Here is an 18916-nt window from a genome sequence, read left to right as displayed (position 1 = left end):
TTCACACACATATCAAGTATTGAATAAATTAGTCCAATAACAGAACTAATGATCGTAGAAATATCAATCATTTTGCTTGTTAACTAATGCACTTACACATATATATGGGGAATAACAAGTTACTGCCAAATCGTTACATAATATATCAGATGAGGCTTAGAATTAATCGCTACAACCCTAAATTTTAGCGGAAATTATTGTTAAACATGACGCTTGAAATGTTCAAAATCACGTCACGAGCACTTGCCCTTAATATTTTGAAGGTACCCTGCTGTTTTCTTTATTTGTCAAAAATAGAATACATGTACATCTTGGTATACATTGCATTTGAGTTCAACCTTACTCGCTTTTACCGAAAATGATGAGTTGGTAAAATATATTGTGAAGTTTTTAATCTAATATCAGCTCGAATGAATGGCAAATATTGATATGAGAATATATAAAGCACATGACAACTAATCTTGCGTAGGTATGAAAGTCACTGGTTTAGTGATAGATTAAGGTTTTGATTTAAACTCAGTTGATTCAGTAGCCATCATCCTGTTAAAGTTTGTGTCTTTTTTTCTGGAAAATAAAGTAAAACACATGTTCAATGCTACAAAGAATAAGGATTCCTTTTTGTTACCAATGGCCACGAACTTATAAATTATTACGTCCTGAATGAGAACAATATAAGCATCTCAAATGCCGTTAAAGTTTAAAGAAAATATATACTTATATCGAATGCTTCTCTAAGAACACAACTAATTAGAAAACGTAAGTATACACTTTTTTGCAGTTCACAGTAAATTATATGTTTAGTTTTTCAAAAATGATTTTAAGAAAGGTATTACTTTTTGTAACATGTTGTTTCCCGCTATTATATACACCTCGCTGTGAGAAAACGGGACTAAGTTCATGTGCGTAAAGTGTTGTCCCAGATTGACTTGTGCACCCCGCACAGGCTTATCAGGGACGCTTAAATGGATTTTCTAAAACAAATAAACTTCCTTTAAACGTAGAAAACCCAATTAAAACGAATATTCAGGTAAGGCGGAAAGTGTCGTCTCTGATAAACCTGAGCGGGCTTCACATGCTAATCTAAGACGATATTTTACGAACATGCAATGTCCTGTTTTCTCCGAGCGTGGCTCATGTACATATAACACGTTTACTTGCCTTGTTGATAAGCGATTGGCTGGGGGATGATTCTCCATTCTGGTGTCAGAGCGAAATATATTCCATTAAACATAGAACGTTATGTCAAATGTAAGTTTATTTTATTAAAATATAGAGCCCAATTAAAAATATGTGTGCATTTTATTTAAACAAAAAAGCTCAATCTGTCGTATTATAATATTCAATTTAAACATAGAGCGCATGTTCAGTAACAGGTCAAATATGTGTTTTCAAAACATATAGCTTCATGTCAAATGCATGTTAATTGAATAAAAAATGAGCTCACTGTTAAATATACGTAATATACGTTTATCATACTATTGAGCGAATTACAGATGTATGTGTATTCTATAAAAATATTCAGCGTTTCGGCCAGGGTATGTGCAAAGATAAAACATGTATGGTGCTGGGATTGAGGCATTTTAAACGACACTGCCAAGACACTGAAAATAGGGCGAGCTTTATCGGTCACGTGAAATATAACCGAATAGTAAGTACTTTATGCGATCAACGTTTTATTTGGTCACCGTTAAAAAATAAAAGAACATAACACAGAACGAAATGTCACATTTATGTTCTAAATTAAAACATAGAGTGGAATGTCAAAGTTTTTGCATTGGAATGAAAAACAAAGCAAATGATTAAATCACTTCATCAATCAATCGGGATGTGCTGAGTACAGAGACCATACAAATCAACTGTTGAATTTCTGTTGAATCTAATACAAAGATATTACAAATGTAAAAATACTATGCTGCATGTCACAAATATACTTATGTGTACCGGGGTGACTAGAATGATCGTTTATAGTAATATCAGGCATTGACGGTTGTCCGTTGATATTTGTGTCATGCGTAAATGAAAATATGTATGTCATTTACTGATGTAGTTATATATACCGGTAGGTACAGATTACATGAAACATCATACTTTTGTCTTTAAGCACCATTAAGAATGTCGTGTACTTTCAAACGTAGTCGAACAGCTATTAAAACTCTTATGTGACTAAGGTAGATACCGGTACTTGTTAATACGTTGGTGAACGCAAACAAATATGCACAATACAACACTATTATATTACTAACATGTTGGCGTAAACCCGTTCGATGTTTAAGCGATGTCACTACGCCCGCAAGATATGTCAGTACATTAACTATGCTAGTACTTTCAGATTTCGGTATGCAGTTGACAGTTTACGATTACTACAAATATAGTCAATTAAGGTTATTTATTGCATGTTACCTTATTTTCGACCACCAAATTCAAGGGTTTCGTAACATATGCCGACCCACATAGCATACTGTTCTACTTATATCTTGGTTGATAATAACGTATTGATGAGATACTATAGCTTTACTTACAGTATTGAGTGAGTTAGTTGTTACTATTAAAAGTTATCATGAATAATGTATAAACTGGCTAAATATTTTTCTATTACATTCCATCAAGTTCTCTGGTCCATTTAATAAATGGTTCATTTACAGCTGAGTTAAGGAAACTATTATATTTTGAAATGTATGTATTAAGCAACACAATGTAACCACCCAGTGTTCGTGTTACCCGAAAACGTTACTGCGTCCCTGGGGCTCAGTATGTTAAACATTGAGTGGATTGAGTACTAATATTTGAATACTGTCATAGACATATATTCATGTTTTCATAAAACTAAACGTTAACTACATGACGTCGTATCAAATTAAGTTTTTTACATTCGCTGTTCGATCGTAAAGTCGTTTTCATGTATGATATTAGATTGTTTTACAGTTTTACAAAAAAAATCATCGATTCAAAAAAATTAAAGCCAGTGCTCATCAGCGATGAGCATGTATAAATCATGTTGTCATTTATAGCATGTTGATGTACAAATAATGTCTGGGACATTTACTGTTGTGTTACCGAACGAATTAACTAGTCAATCTAGCCCGAGAATAACGACCTATGTTGATTCGAAAATGTCAATTAATGCCTAAGTATCAAAAATAGAAGCAGCGGAAAAGTATTAGGATTACGTTTCGAAGATACAGTTAACGTGAAAATGTTCAGTTATAATTAATGCATGTTGCTATTCTCTTTAATTGAATTGCCTTAACCATTTGGCGCAACGGTCAATGCGTTTTATGTGACTGGCGAAAGCATTGCGTAATTAGATGTTTTACATGATTTTGGTGACCTCGTATGCGTATGGAATGCGTATAGAATCCAAATTAGTATTTTCTTTGTAATAAAAAAAGATCCAAATCTGTTGATCTAACACTCAATATTAACGGGCTACTTTGTTGCAATTAGTAAATTCAAATCTATCGGTTTTTGTTAAGTTGCATCTAATCTTCTATTTTAACGTTTTTAAGTCCTTTTCTAAAATAGGTTGAAGTAGTACTTGATTTATTCTTAGGAGGTTGAAAACAACTATTCAAAAGAATGGGTCGAAAACGAGACCTCGCGGTGAGTATTCGCAAACCATACCCATTACGCGACGGCGACCCTTTTGTTATCCGGCAACGTTAAAATGCAATGTAGTTCCCATTTAACTTACTGATGCAGACTGAACAGGCCTGCCCCATGCGGCAGTAGCTGTCCCCCAGCTTGGCACAGATCTCGTTTGCTCCACATCCGGGCGACTGTGACATGAAACAATGTGAACTAAATAAATAAATAAATAATTGATAATTCTTTCTTTGCATTAAATATTTGTTACGTTTTAAATATTTGTTACGTTATCACTTGAAATGGGGATAGTTCATATTTAAACATACTTTTAGAGCTTCTTTGTCAAGAAACGACAGCACAACAAAAAAAAATCAAATTTTTAGTTTTAACTATAAGAAGCAATTAGAAAGCATGCATACAATTAAAAAAAAACGTATTCAGGAAACAATGATTTCTTTTTTGTTTATTTAATATAAAACATACAGTGTATACATGAATATGGTCACAAAACAATGTGATTAACATTCAGCAGCAATACTGTTCAAACAAGGATTTCTGTGATTGATAAAGATGGAATATTTAACTAATGAATATGAAATTAACATTTATAGGTTATTATGAAACAGAATATTACGTAACACATAGTCTAATGGTCTTGAGATACATTCCAACCTACCATAGCTGATTTGTTTAGCGCATTTATATAGTGCTTCGATTTTAATGCATAATTGGACGGTTAAATAATTGAGGCCCATCTATATCGTTAATAGTACGAAGCCTGGAGGTATGTAGGTAATTTGACAGGTACGACGAGTGTGTCTACGGTTGACATATAATTATTAACGAGTAAGTTGTAATCTTTGTTTGACGTTAGCCACTACATTGTTGAATGAGTTAATGCATAACATATTACAACAGATTTATAATCTATAACGCAAGGCTAGTTCGGCATTTAATAAGTACATATTATAAGCTTTATCGTTTGCTAATAAATGTATAATTTAAACATTTTATTGAAATGCCCTGCTTAGTATGATGTGATTCATTTAAAGTATGCTTTAATATGTAGTTATCTTTTTAATTACTCATGAGCATTAACTCTTTCAGTGCTGAAACCTAAGGCCTTTGCCCACAGCTTGGATCCAGATGAGAGCGTGGCGTCTCATCAGGATCCAAACTGTTTGCTATTCTAATAGTATTCTTTGAAAAACAATTCGAAGAAAATGCTAATTTTAGAAATTCAGCAGACGACATTTTAGCATACGACACATTTCCCAGCATGCAAAGGGTTAAACAATTAAGAGACTGATATCAGACATCATTTTACTATTCCATATAATTGAAGAATAAAGTAAATAGCTATTGAAAACGTTCTAGGTTCATCACGATATGAACAGGTCGTTTTGGCTGATTTTCCCATCATAATGTACCTATCACGTGAATATAAAATTATTTCAAGAGTTATGTGAGCTAACCAACCAGATACGTATTTTGACGCATGTGTTATCCCTTAGAAAGTTAAAATTAATTAAAGATCTTTCTTACTAGATTTAAGTTTTAAAGGTTTCACGTCTAACCTTTAGATACGGATAAGCAGCAACAGCATAAAACCTGAACAGACTACGAGTTGCTTGCAGGCTGTTCTGGTTGAATGGTGTTTGCACATGATCATTGTCACTGTAATTCTGAGATGAAAATGGTTAATGTCTGTATTTGTGAAAGTGGGAGCGTATTGTTGGGCGTTAAGTGTGCGTACATTTATATAAAACAATAGAGTTTAATTTCCGCTTAATAGTGAAAGACGGAAAATATGTGGCCAGACGTATGCGACACATATTTGTCATTTATTTGAAGTCAAACAAAAGACTCAGAATTGTTGTATTGTTTTCATTTTGTGTAAATGAAACTTAGATTTCATGGACATGATAAATCTAAATACCATGTGTATGCCACAAAGAAATTGTAGGACAGGTGTATGGAAGTTATTAATTACATGTTTTTATGGAACGCCAGACTTTTGTCACATTAGCTCTAGTTACAGTAGACAAAATGTCATTTAGCTCAAAAACAAAAACACGCGTTAACCTCTTTTGATTTATATCTGAATAATGTTACAATGTTATTAATTATTTTATACAATCAAATCCATTGTCATTGTTAACTCATTTACATTAATCGTTATTTTAGGGAAATAGCATATCATACAATATTTGAGATATATATAATTTACGTATTTGCGAGAGAGCTAGATTTGAATAGAAGCATTATACAATAACAGTATAATAATAATAATAATAATAATAATAATAATAATAATAATAATAATAATAATAATAATAATAATAATAATAATAATTTAAACTAGAAAATTACGCTACAACAATTATTTCATGGCACTGTAAAACAGTGAAAATTATCGACACAATTTATTTTAATTGTAACAGTTTGAAACAGTGAATTATCAGTTTAAATTCATCGATATGTCTTCGAAAAGCATCACATAACTAGGTTTAAATTTGTATTAACTTACACAACCGTCGGGACGAGGAACGGTAACACCTGGTTGCGGAGAAGGAAACGATGGCAGCTGGGAAACGACGATTTGAGTTGGAGAAACTTGGTCGATAGATTTAACCTCATTAGCTTCGACAACTTCGGCCTCCACCGTCATCGGTACCGGTACCGGATTGGGCGCAATGGGCGGATTGCGACTGAGAGGATCACCATTTCCGGGCGGAGGTCGAGGTGGTCGCAACTGGGCGTTCGACGCTACGGCAAACACGAGGAACAACTGCAATAAAATGATGCGGTCATTTGCCGTGGCCAGGAGGTCGTTTCATAAACGATCGTACGACAATTTTATCTTACGAGAGAAGTTTTTAATCTTAATAATTAGACGAATTAGCTCGCCATGCTCGTCAAATATATACGGCTCTTGAGATGCCAATGTAATTTATTAAGTACTGAAAATGTAATATCATATGATATGGACTTAAACAATTATGTATCTTTGAAAAATAATTCGTATCGTAATAGTGTGTACTACGATGTTAATTGAAACGGTCCCCAGATCGATTGATGCCTTCTGTATCATGCGCATTATGGTTAATAACAGATTTTACATTTACTAGGCATGATGTGAGTAACATCGAAATACCTTTATAGTAATATTATAAAATTATAAAAGAAAAGAACGTGTGATCGCACTTCATAGAAACCGTTATCGTTATATTATGATATCACGACGTAAAAAGCCATGGGGAACTTAATAATCAAAAGTTCGATTTATCGAATAATGTTGTGCCACATGCTGAATAATTAAATAACACGTCGATGCAGCGTATTACAAACATTATTAAGTCAATACTCTTGATGAACTTTTAGTTATTTTTTCTTATTTGTTGAAACAACAAAAATACTCAAAATAAACGATTATTTTGTTCAATAGTTCGAAAAATAGCAATAGCAAAAATTTCAACGCTGGTCTGGTCACATAGATTTAACGCGATACAAAATGTTACCAGTCCACATCTAGCGCTGACATTTTTGATATTGCAATAAAGAACAATGATTTTTATGGGTGAAGCTTATATAACGAAATATTTTGCGAAATATTCGTTGATTTTGAGTAATTATGTTACTTTCACCGGATTTTTAACATCATTCTCAGATAGATGTTCAGAGAAGATGTATTTAGTTTTGAGTTAGTTTCAACTCTCAGTTTGAGGATGACATTGTGCATATTTTATAGATGAACTTTGAGTTCGTTCGTGAGCTGACCGACATTATCATTACCCGACTGTGTGGAAACTCAAATCTTATCTTCTACGCTGATTTTTCATCATACTGTACATTGATTAAAACATTATTCAAATCATGCCTTGAATCGATAAACATTATTAAAGTGGTTAGATAATGTGATATGCAATCATCGTCTATATGTTTTAATGTCTAAATTGTTGATTTTGTGCCCACGGACAGAATAACATGTCTCACGAATGGTAACGATGTTTTCTAGTCTAGACTATTAAACAAATTCGCGCAATTCGAGTGTGAATTACATTGGTAAAAAAACGAAAACCCGGAAGAATCGAAAAAATTTACACTTTGACGTATTTGTGTTCAATTAACTTATATCATTCTTTTTGATAAACCGTCACATGCTGACATAGATCTTTGCAGTTTTGCATGTTAATTACTTTGTGGAAGATAAAGTGTATTGTACATTTCATACCGCACATGTTTGACCTTCCGTGGTGATCGTGGTAGTCAGAAACGTGTATTAACTATTGGGAAAACTAAAACCCCAGAAACATAATGATGGGAGAATTTCTTGTCAATAAGTCATCTTTAATCACAGCTAAACCACTCATTGCCTGCACATCACAATGCAATACATACGAAACAGTAATAAACGTAACCATTTTTAAAATTTTGTCGCTGCATTGAAAAGGTTAGTGCAAATCATCAAATCCTATGAGTCTCAAAAAAGAATAAGACTTGAAGATGCGCCACACTTCACACGTATCTCAGCAATGATCAATTAAAAGAGAAGACACCAAAGTGAAGACACAGAAATAACAAAACCGAAACAGATACTCTAAATCTTATCGTTACTCGGGTCACCGCCCTGGATCGGTCAATGAAAAAACAAGCTGAATAGGCGTGTCGAACTTCACATTTAGCTCGTCATTTACAACAAAAAAACACACGTATTTCACCAAGGCTTTTGTGAATGCGATCATGACATATTTTGTTCTTTAAGACACTGAATGCAATAAACTCAAGTCACTATTTTCCAAATGGCAGTGCACGTCACTGACGACAAGAGCTGTCACGATTTTGAGTCGCGTATGACCTGTGGGTCACTGTTACGCTATTGTGTTAAAAAGACGGTGGTTAGTTAATAAAGGATTATGATTCGAGTAGTTTTCGCTGAGACGTTTCTATTTAACAAGAAGTTTTTGTTCATAATTAGTTACTGTATCTTTTTGGCAAATTTTATTACCTGTCATTTTTACGACAAAAACTTTATGTTGTACACAAAGGATTTATTTAAATGAGTATTATTTGCGTTGCTTAATAAATTGATGCACTCGTAAAATCTCGGGATTCCTCTTAAGTGAATCGGACAAGTGACTACGTTTATTCCGAGTGTATAGTGAAGTATATTGTTCAATAAACAACCAGCGCTTATAAGCATATATACCATAACTGATTTTCCGCAAACAAAATTATTTTAAGTGACATAAACGTCAGTTAATTTTCGTGGAACTGATATCATTTTGAAATGCAACATAGTATATTCGGTCGACGAGTGCTTAAAATGTCGTGTTATAATAGATATCCAAACGGCAAAAATAAATTTGTAAGATGTTCGCCGATCCTTCAATTCCTAACATGAAATAAACATACCCAGTCCCGGATTGCCCATTTGGCCGAGTAGGTTACTGCCTATGGGCCCCGCGACTTTAAGGCGCCCCATTAAACCGTGACGAAAGAATTGTTTACTTACCTAGCCTATTTTAATGACAAAAGCCAATTGTTTAATATCAATCTTATGTTCCGATAAAAGGCATAACTAGTATCCCACTTTATGTCTTACTAGCTTTGGTTTATTTTAAACGAGTGAAATTGACTGGGAACTGGAGTTCTAGTAAGCACGATGCCAACTAGGGGCCTGGGGCGTGGGCCATACAAGTTTCACTGCATATGGGCTTCCACGATCCTAATCCGGCGCTGAACATAACCCTTTTTATTCACCATGGTAAGTTTAAATAGACATACGAAATTTTTAAGAGCATGTTATTTGTTCTATTCATTTTGGCGTAGTTTACATATTTTACGACTTATACTATTTTAAGATGAACAAAATGGCTGAAGTTCTCTGCATTTGGCAAATATGTTTAACACACTATTTTATATTTCTCGCGATGGTGGAATGCAATATCATTTTACATACGACTATTGGCGGAAGCCAACACCTGTTGGTAGTGGAAAACTAGAAACACGTATCGGGGAGAACTTCTTAACTACGAGTTCCGGCAAACAACCACTGTTTCATTATTCGGTGCACATTCTATTCAATTGTTGTTTCTTTTCTTATTTTTGAGAGTCTAATTTATTCGAAAACCGTTGAATAGACCAATTTGTTGTTATTGTTTACATTCGGATTTTTTCCCGCATTCTCACTGACTGGTTAGCAGAAATACAGGTTATAGTTACGTACAATTTAAGCATATCGCCTATGTTTAGTCAATAAATCGCTTAGAAATACCAAAATAAACATGATGAAACTAAATAATAATAATTCACGTATATCACCAATGTATTACCAATATTATATAATCGTAAATCTAATTTCTTCTTTATATGTGTTAGTTATTAGCATTCGAGAGACGCTGGTCTGAAGTCTTAACACTGAAAATTTCACAAAACAAATCTAAAAATAAGCTTTTAGGACGGACTAAAAACAATTAAATTGAAAAAGAAACGCAACATTTTATATTTAAAAAAAAAATAATTATCAATGAATAGTGTGTGTACGTGTGTATTAATGTGCATGAATCGAGAGTTATAAATGTTCATTTAAAACATACAATGGAACTACAAAGGATGTGATTTGAATTGTCTATGCATGCATATTGAAAACTCTTTACCGCTGATTATGAGTGACATAAATTTAGACTTTTAAATAATTAATCTATTTTTTGTTTCGAAAATTCTTTTAACTCGCGTTAAGGCAATATGTAATTGCTTGATTTAATGATGCTGTTCCGTCGTTTAAGTATTTAGAAGTAATTTTGTACATTAATAAACATTAAAAGTTATTTAACACTATCATAAGGATAGAGCATGCACATGCCTATACAGTATAAAGTTTCTGATAATCTAGTTTGCACAAACCACGCGTATTTTTTTCAATACATGTATGTCATATATGTAAATAATGCAACAGTTAAGTATTTTGGCGTTAAAGCACTCGAAAATAGTTTATATTGATTAAAATATCACGACTGGTATTTTATTTAACATGTAGTAGTAAATTGAGAAAACAAATTAACACAATCGTTTACATAAAAACGTTCGTTTTATCTAATGGCTATGCAACTGATTAAGCATTATTTTTAAGAACGTAGTTTTTATAACAATGATTTGATACTACTTATGTGTCACATGAAACTGTCACATAAGGAATTTATAAACAATTGGGTTAATATAAACTTAACGGCTATTAAGTGTACCAACGGCATATACATATAACATGGTATTCATCTTCTAAATGAAGTTAATTGCAACATAAACGATTACGTCAAGTTGATGTTATTTTCAGCATATCGTCCAGTTTGGATTATCAACGGGTGTTCAAAGACTTTTAATCTTAATCTTAATCTTAATCTTAATCTAAAAAAAAAATCACAGACGTTAGGAAAGTAAGTCTAAATATTTATCATTTTCCAAAGAGGTTTAGCAAACTTTATACAAATCTTTTACAGAACTGTTACTCTTTTTACCATACCACTCAACAAGTCGACATTTGAACTACCTAACACAATATTTAACATGCGCAACGTTTGGATTTTCAAATACATAACCAAGTCAACAATTAATTAACATGTCCCTGACATATATGACCAATTTGTATAACCATTACAACACTCGTTTTAAGCTTGTTTCTATACAATTAGAAATATGATATTTTAATTCTTTAAAATTGTGTTCATTTTTAATTATTTTATCAAACCTGTTCACAAACACCATTATCTACCTTATTCTCCATTAACAGCAACATTACAAAAATGTATATATTTAAACCAGAAGCGATCGTTTGCAAAATTTAAAAGGTATGCGTTCAATATCATCTGACTTTGTGAAACCCCATACTTCCGAGGGATAATTTATGATCGGACAAACCACAATATTCAAACAACTGACATACATTTTTTTGTTTTATGTCATAGGCGTTGCATGTAGTGAATACTGTATTCAAGGCCTTAAGTTCTTTTCCAATCAAATGTCGTGGGTTAATTTCAATTTCTTTTATACTGTTACACCGTATCTATATAGTTTAAGTACAAATTGCGACTGTATGCCCTTGTTTGCTTTCTTTTCATCTTCCTCTCTTCCAGAATACAATTGTTTTCGTTGTTGCAGTGTTATTATTTAGCCTCCACCAATGTATATTTATATATGCGTTCAATATCATCTGACTTTGTGAAACCCCATACTTCCGAGGCATAATTTATGATCGGACAAACAACAATATTCAAACAACTGACATACATTTTTTTGTTTTATGTCATAGGCGTTGCATGTAGTGAATACTGTATTCAAGGCCTTAAGTTCTTTTCCAATCAAGGTCATGGGTTAATTTTAAACTTCTTTTATACTGTTACACCGTATCTATATAGTTTAAGTACAAATTGCGACTGTATTCTCTGTTTGCTTTCTTTTCATCTTCCTCTCTTCCAGAATACAATTGTTTTCGTTGTTGCAGTGTTATTATTTAGCCTCCACCAATGTATATTTATATATGCGTTCAATATCATCTGACTTTGTGAAACCCCATACTTCCGAGGCATAATTTATGATCGGACAAACCACAATATTCAAACAACTGACATACATTTTTTGTTTTATGTCATGGCGTTATATGTAGTGAATACTGTATTCAAGGCCTTAAGTTCTTTTCCAACCAAAGTTGTAGGATGATTTTCAAATAATGGGACTTGAAAAACTAAACGGGTTGGACGAGTATCGCAAGACCATTTCGCAATTATGGGAGGCAAAACTAAGGACATACCGACCATATGGCATCAACGTGCAAGAATAAACAGAAATGAAAGGGTGCAAAAACAACGTTGACGCCGGAAATGCCGGACGTCATATCCGTACATATTTGAAACATTTTGAAATAGAAAATGGCCGCTGATGAAGACCGTGAGGTCGAAAGCTTCGGCATAAAATAAATACAGCGTTTTTGTTTAAATAATACAAGACTTATAGAGACTTTGTATATATATGCTATCTTAATATAACTAAACTTAATAGATCATATCACCATCATAGAATATCCATTTCTTCATCAATTAAAAGTGAAACCAACAAAATGCTTTATTTATTCAAACAAGAGTTGAAGTCATCTTTAAGTTTAAGTTGAAGGTTTTCTACGAGTAAAGAAAACACATTTTGCAATATTACTTAACCGTGTCTTAATCCAACCGCATATCTAAACTTACACGGCCACCGGAAGTATTGCGAAACCGAAATTTCTCAAACTTAGTAACATTTTTCCTTCAAATATTCACACACCGGGTATGCGGATACTTTGATTACAGAAGGCACTTCGATACCAGATACTAACAAAAGCCACACGCGAGAGTTGAGTTCTTCAGCTTATTTGCATTTATGGTCTGTTCATTTGGTTTTCAGACACGTAACATTGTTTAGTAGATAAATGGTATAGTACCTCGTATTGCAGAGCAAGAAAGTCGTGATCAAAAACAGTAGATTATAAAAATAGAGATACAATTTCACCGATAATCGTCATGAATTCGATGATCAGTACGTATTTTAACAAAATAAAAATACTTGGAAATAAATCAAGAACGCGCCAACTAATCAAAATAAAAGATCAATATGCCAATGAATGTTACAACATGTTAAATTTAAGTTGAATAACGTTTTTGATGAAATTCAAATGTTTTAAGAGTCGTATGCCAAATTTTAATGGACACTTATTTTACCGATCATCTTAAAGTCAATGGCACTTCGGTTCCAGATAACTCGACACTTTTTACCAGATATAACAGATATTTAGTGAATCAGATATTCACCAGATTCACCAGATATTTAGCTAATCAGAAATGCAGAAATCGCTGTGGAATACTGCTAGAGTAAGCAGGAAATAAATAAAAATGTATGTACTGACGTAAATTAAAAACGAATTACCGAAATATGTTCTTATCCCTTTGGAATATGATAATAAAAGGGGAAAGGTAAGTGTAAAGCTCAATATAAAGAATTTTTTTCGCTACGCATTAGTAACGATTTCATGATGCGATTCTAATGAGCACTTATGACAAAGGATTTTATGAGGTGTATTGGCCGCTTTAAGACCCATTGCTTCCCTTATCTAGAGTCCTGCTATAAGTTCAATTGAACACAATTGTTGATCCACATGACCCGTTGTATTTTCAATTCTCTTAATCTCAATCTACCACTTCAAACAAGTTTATTATTAAGACAATTATTCGGTCGTCACTTGAAGTATATTACTTTAGAAAAAAACATTTGAATCTTATTTAAAATTTGCACTTTTAATATTAATTATATAAATTAATAGTAATAAGTTTTTTGAAAACGAACAACGCCATTGGTTATATTTTACATGTTTATGTAATTGCGTTATGCATAGATTCCCAATGTGTCGGGCTTGACAATGCAAATTGATTCGTACTTCAAAATGTTTGGTAAGATTAGCCATAATATACATAAATGCATTTCAGGTAGAAGATAAAGCTCGGTTATCAGAGTACCCAATTTAATGAAAGTCCTTGTAATCCGAAGTGCCCTATATCGGGAATCAAAGTATCCGCAACTTCATGAATACCACCTATTTAAACATGCTCTATCTTCGTTTATATTTCATTTAATACTATCAAAATTTCAGTATTTGAAGCACAGTGATTACTCTACATGCTGGAATATCAAACAATTTCTTACAATATTTCTAAGTAGTTTTAATTTTGTTGAAATGTTTACTGTTCCTCCAGTTTATGCTGTTTTCCAACCGATTTTTCCATTTTTTTGGGAGAAAAATCTACCATTCTTCCTTGATGTTTTTCATTGCAATAGAAAAGGATACACCATTTATAAATTCGACCATGAGCCTTGTCTAAAAAACTAATCTTTATGATATAACTTTAAAAAAAACCCTGATGAACTTACCTCTCGCGCGTGGCTATTGTTGTTATCTGGTATCGAAGTGCCATCTGTTATCAAAGTATCCAAATGCCCAGCGTAATTCATATTTTAGATAAAGTTTGAGATGAAAAGTTTTTTGCGTTCATTTAAATGATGGTATTTAAATATAATATTTCAATTTCTTTCATTAAGATTTATTTTTCAAAAAAGCTTTCCCTATGGGATCTTTTCATTTTCCAATGGGATTTTTTTTCCAAAGCTAATTCCCATGTGATTTTTTCCATATTTGAAATGTATTTTTTTCTATCAAAGAAACGTGAACGGAAATAAGCACAAATATCTTGTTTATCCTGAAAGTTAGTATATACGTTTTTAAAAATGCCATGCAGGAAGTGGGAAAAAAAACTTGAAAAACTGAAAAATCCCATTGGTAAACGAAAAATCCCACGGGATAATGCAAAAATCCCATTGGAAAACAAACTTTGCTCACAAATAACATTGTGAAAAGGGCATTCAAAAAATATCTTTTTTTTATAAAACATTAAGACTTGTGTCGCAAAAATTTGTCTTAAAGAGGCAATTGTTTAAGAAAAATGGATAATAATTTTGCGAAATTTCGGTTTTGCAAAGCTTTTCCGGGGCCGTTCTTATCCGAATAAGACGAAAATGATTTAAAACATTATTTAATATTCGCATACATGTTCTTCGCTTTTGTAAGCAATTTCAAACTATAAATAACAGTTCAATAATCTATCCAAAATCTGAACTGCTCATCTCAATTTTAGTGTTTTCGTTATTAATATGTTTAATGCACTTGTTTATATTCGTGGTAAATAATTTTGAAAAGCAACTTACTTAAGTTATCTCTCATTAGTTTTTTTTACCAATCATTCACCGTCAGTGTTTACGCAGTTAAAGGGACTGTCCAACAGTCAAAAGCGTCGTTCGACGCGAATCGATTTTTGTGGGAACTACGAGGATGCTTATATAACTATAGCATTAGATCGTGGATGGTCGAGTGGTAAAGTTGGGAGACATTTTACTCCATAACTCCATGACTCTAGGGGTCACTGGTTCGAGCCTTGTGGAGGTTTACGTTTTTTCTTCTTTTTTTTAAATGTGTATTATTATTTTGTCTGGAGATTTTTATTTCAAATGTTTAAATTTATCAATATAAAGCATTTTAAGCAGTTAATGACAAGCTTTAATACATGCCAAAATCTGTTGGGCAGTCCCTTTATGAAGGTGCATATCAGTACATTACGTTTATATACCATATTGTTGAAATAAACCGGCAAAGTGAAAGCACATTAACAATTAACCTATTCAAACTTATTTTATGATAATTATCGGATTCATCGGAAAGCGACTTTTTAAAATACAGTCAAATAGCTGAAAATCGCGGTCAATTCCGACAATGGACTAGTATACGTGTTCAGCAGAGCTTTCTTTTGAGTCTTAACATGACTCTTTGAATGTTGAAATGGTATGTGATATACTTTGTGACTCTTCTTTTTTTTTAAATAGTAATAGTAAAAGAAATAAAAGATAAGGAAGAAAAATAAACAACAAATAAATCTTATTGAATCACATAGATGTAAGCCTGCAACATAGTTTTAATGACTGGCTTAGATAACGTTATATTATTGCTGTTTTAAACAGAGGCATTGGCTTGATTAAAGTTTACAAATGGTTGTTTATTAATAAGATGCAATTTGTTATTACTGCTTTTGAAGGACTCAAATGCATCTTAAAATGCCGATAGCTGGATAATATAATCATAAGCTAATGAATTGTTCTATTTGTTACAGGGACACAAGGTGCTCCACCCTTTGACTCAGATGCAGAGGAGCTTATTTATATGAAGTAAAATTGACTCGTGCAAGAACAATCACTTTATACATGTTCTTATGGCAAAAGGTGTTATAAAATGTATTCACTATCTATAGCTCAACTAGTCATTTTATAATACATAGTCAATATGAACCCGCATAACAAAATGTACATTGGGCCGGCCAGATGTGATTATTTTTTTATCTTTGGAACAGCTAAAAAACAAAATAAAGATACCAACTTGAAATTTTATAGTAGCCATCCTCATGGAGAGGTTGTTTGGGGAACAGTAGCCATTAGTGTTAAATATTTTAATGGCAGTGCTCCAATTAGGACTAAAAATTGGCAGGTTGCGATTTTGACAAACAGGCACATTCGCGCGCCAAATTGTTATATCCCATTGGCCTATTTTAAATGAAAAAAAATGCATATCACGAATGCCATGAATATGTTGATTTACAATAGTGTGCTGATTGTAAAAAAACTAAATAAGTGCAACAATTTAATATTGTTTTTGGAAACTTCAAATGCATCTGATTGTATTATAATGTGATCAGATAAAAAGGCCAATCAGTGAGAATGAGTCGCTAAGTAAGGTTACTCTATGAGATTAAGTGACTAAGTAAAGTCACTATGTGAGAATTAATCACTACGTTAGGTCAATATGTGAGATAATTCACCGAGTAAGGCGAATATGTGAGAATACGTTACTGGGTAAGGCCGCCATATGAGAATAATTCACTGAATAAGGCCACTATATGAGAATAATTCACTGAATAAGGCCACTATGTGAGAATAATTCACTGAATAAGGCCACTATGTGAAAATAATTCACCGAGTAATGTCACTATTTGAGAATAATTCACCGAGTAAAGCCAATATGTGGGAATAATTCACAGAATAAGGTGTATGTGAGAATAATTCACTGAGTGAGGCCACTATGTGAGAATAAGTTACTGAGTAAAGCTAATGGGTGAAAAGGCAACTATGTGAGAATATGTCACTGAGGAAGGAAACGATGCGAGAATGATTCACCGAATAATGCTACACAGTGAGAATCAGTCACAATTAAGGTCACGGTGAGATTAGGTCAGTAAGTTATGAGATTAGTGACATGACGCACAAATAACATGCGGGTTCTTCTTAAAAACTGTGTTCCTATTGAAAAATGATCGCATAATTGATTCATATTAAAATTGATGGAACGAACGACAGGTTGATAGTTTAAATGTCAAATTCTGATTAAAAATTTAAACATACGTCAAAATGACAAACAAGCGTGCCATTTTGCGAATACATGTTAATTATTTGACGCGTTAAATAAATTTAAGACATTAAACTCTTCACGTTTCGAGTGTCAGATTCAATTTATGTCAGACGTTTGTAAAAAGTGCTATATTACGAATGCAGTAGAATTATTTCTGATGTCGAATCGAAACACAGGCAATGATGACACACACACGTGTCATTTTACGAATCAGGAATTGTGTCGCTTTAATCAAATAATAGACAATAACATTTAGAAGTTTCGAGTTTCAAATAAAGGTTTTAAACGTTTGTGACGCATCCTGCGAACTGATTCACGATTTTATATTAAACTGTCATTAATTGTTACGAAACTTGGAATCATCAAAACTTGTAGTGGTATAATATTAAGAACATAAGTTACCAATGTTTTTATACACTACTCAAAATTTCCTTAAGATCTCTTTTTAACACATTACCTTCATTTTTGGATTACGTTCACTTAAAGTTATTTTGCAGATTTTGATCTTAGAATGTGTGTTTTTGATTTTATTTTTATGTATTGATTTATCATTGATGCGTGACGCTTGCTGAATCTAGCTAGGGGTGAACTTCAAATTACTCATACTATAACAAGTGATCCATAGCAAATTTTGAATATTATATAAAACAAGAGGCCCATGAGGGATTAAATCGCTCTACTGCTATAAACACTGTGCAAGTTTGGAAAGAATAAAAATAAGACTGTGAACTTAATCGCGCAAACAAGGAGAATTTTCTCAAATTCAAGGGGAGATTCTTGTGTACTTATTTCTCTGATACTGCTCATATTCAATAGGGTTCAATTCCTCATTGATATAAAGATGCTGTGCAAATTTGGAAATATTTGAATGAAAACTGTGAAATTAATTGCGTTAACAAGCGGGATTTCAAAATTTTGTTATAATCAAGGGGAAGTCATTCTGGTCTTATTGCTTCGATATTGCTCTTTTTAAAAAAAGGTTCGAGTCCTCATTGATACAAAGACACTGTGCAAGTTTGCCAAGAATTGGATGAAAATTATGGACTTTAACACATTAAAAAAAATTAAAGGGGAGATAATTCTAGACTTATAACTCCGATATTGCTCATTTTCAATAGGGTTCGACTCATCATTCAGATAAAGACACTGTGCACGTTGGGAAATGATTGGATGAAAACTGTGGACTTAATTGCGTAAACAAGCCTTATTTCTCAATTTTCTCAAATTCAAGGGGAGATAATTCTGGACATTTTACTCTGATGTAACCCATTTTCAATAGGGTTCGAGTCCTCATTAATATAAAGA

General features: G+C 32.7%; 1 protein-coding gene across 2 annotated transcripts in view; it reads right to left on the bottom strand.

Annotated features, from left to right (window-relative positions):
* Positions 1-18916, bottom strand: part of LOC127838603 (uncharacterized) — a 35882-nt gene that overhangs the window by 12359 nt on the left and 4607 nt on the right. For both annotated transcript variants that reach the window (XM_052366431.1, XM_052366432.1), the window contains exons 2-3: positions 6116-6376; positions 3692-3776 (exon numbers count right to left, since the gene is read on the bottom strand). In XM_052366431.1, the coding sequence (XP_052222391.1) occupies positions 3692-3776; positions 6116-6376 (346 nt within the window). The remainder of the gene's footprint in view (positions 1-3691; positions 3777-6115; positions 6377-18916) is intronic.

This window comes from Dreissena polymorpha, chromosome 7, assembly GCF_020536995.1.
Source record: "Dreissena polymorpha isolate Duluth1 chromosome 7, UMN_Dpol_1.0, whole genome shotgun sequence".
Classification (NCBI taxonomy): domain Eukaryota; kingdom Metazoa; phylum Mollusca; class Bivalvia; order Myida; family Dreissenidae; genus Dreissena; species Dreissena polymorpha.
The sequence above is the reverse complement of the archived record's forward strand: the minus strand, read 5'-3'. Positions and strand labels throughout refer to the sequence as shown.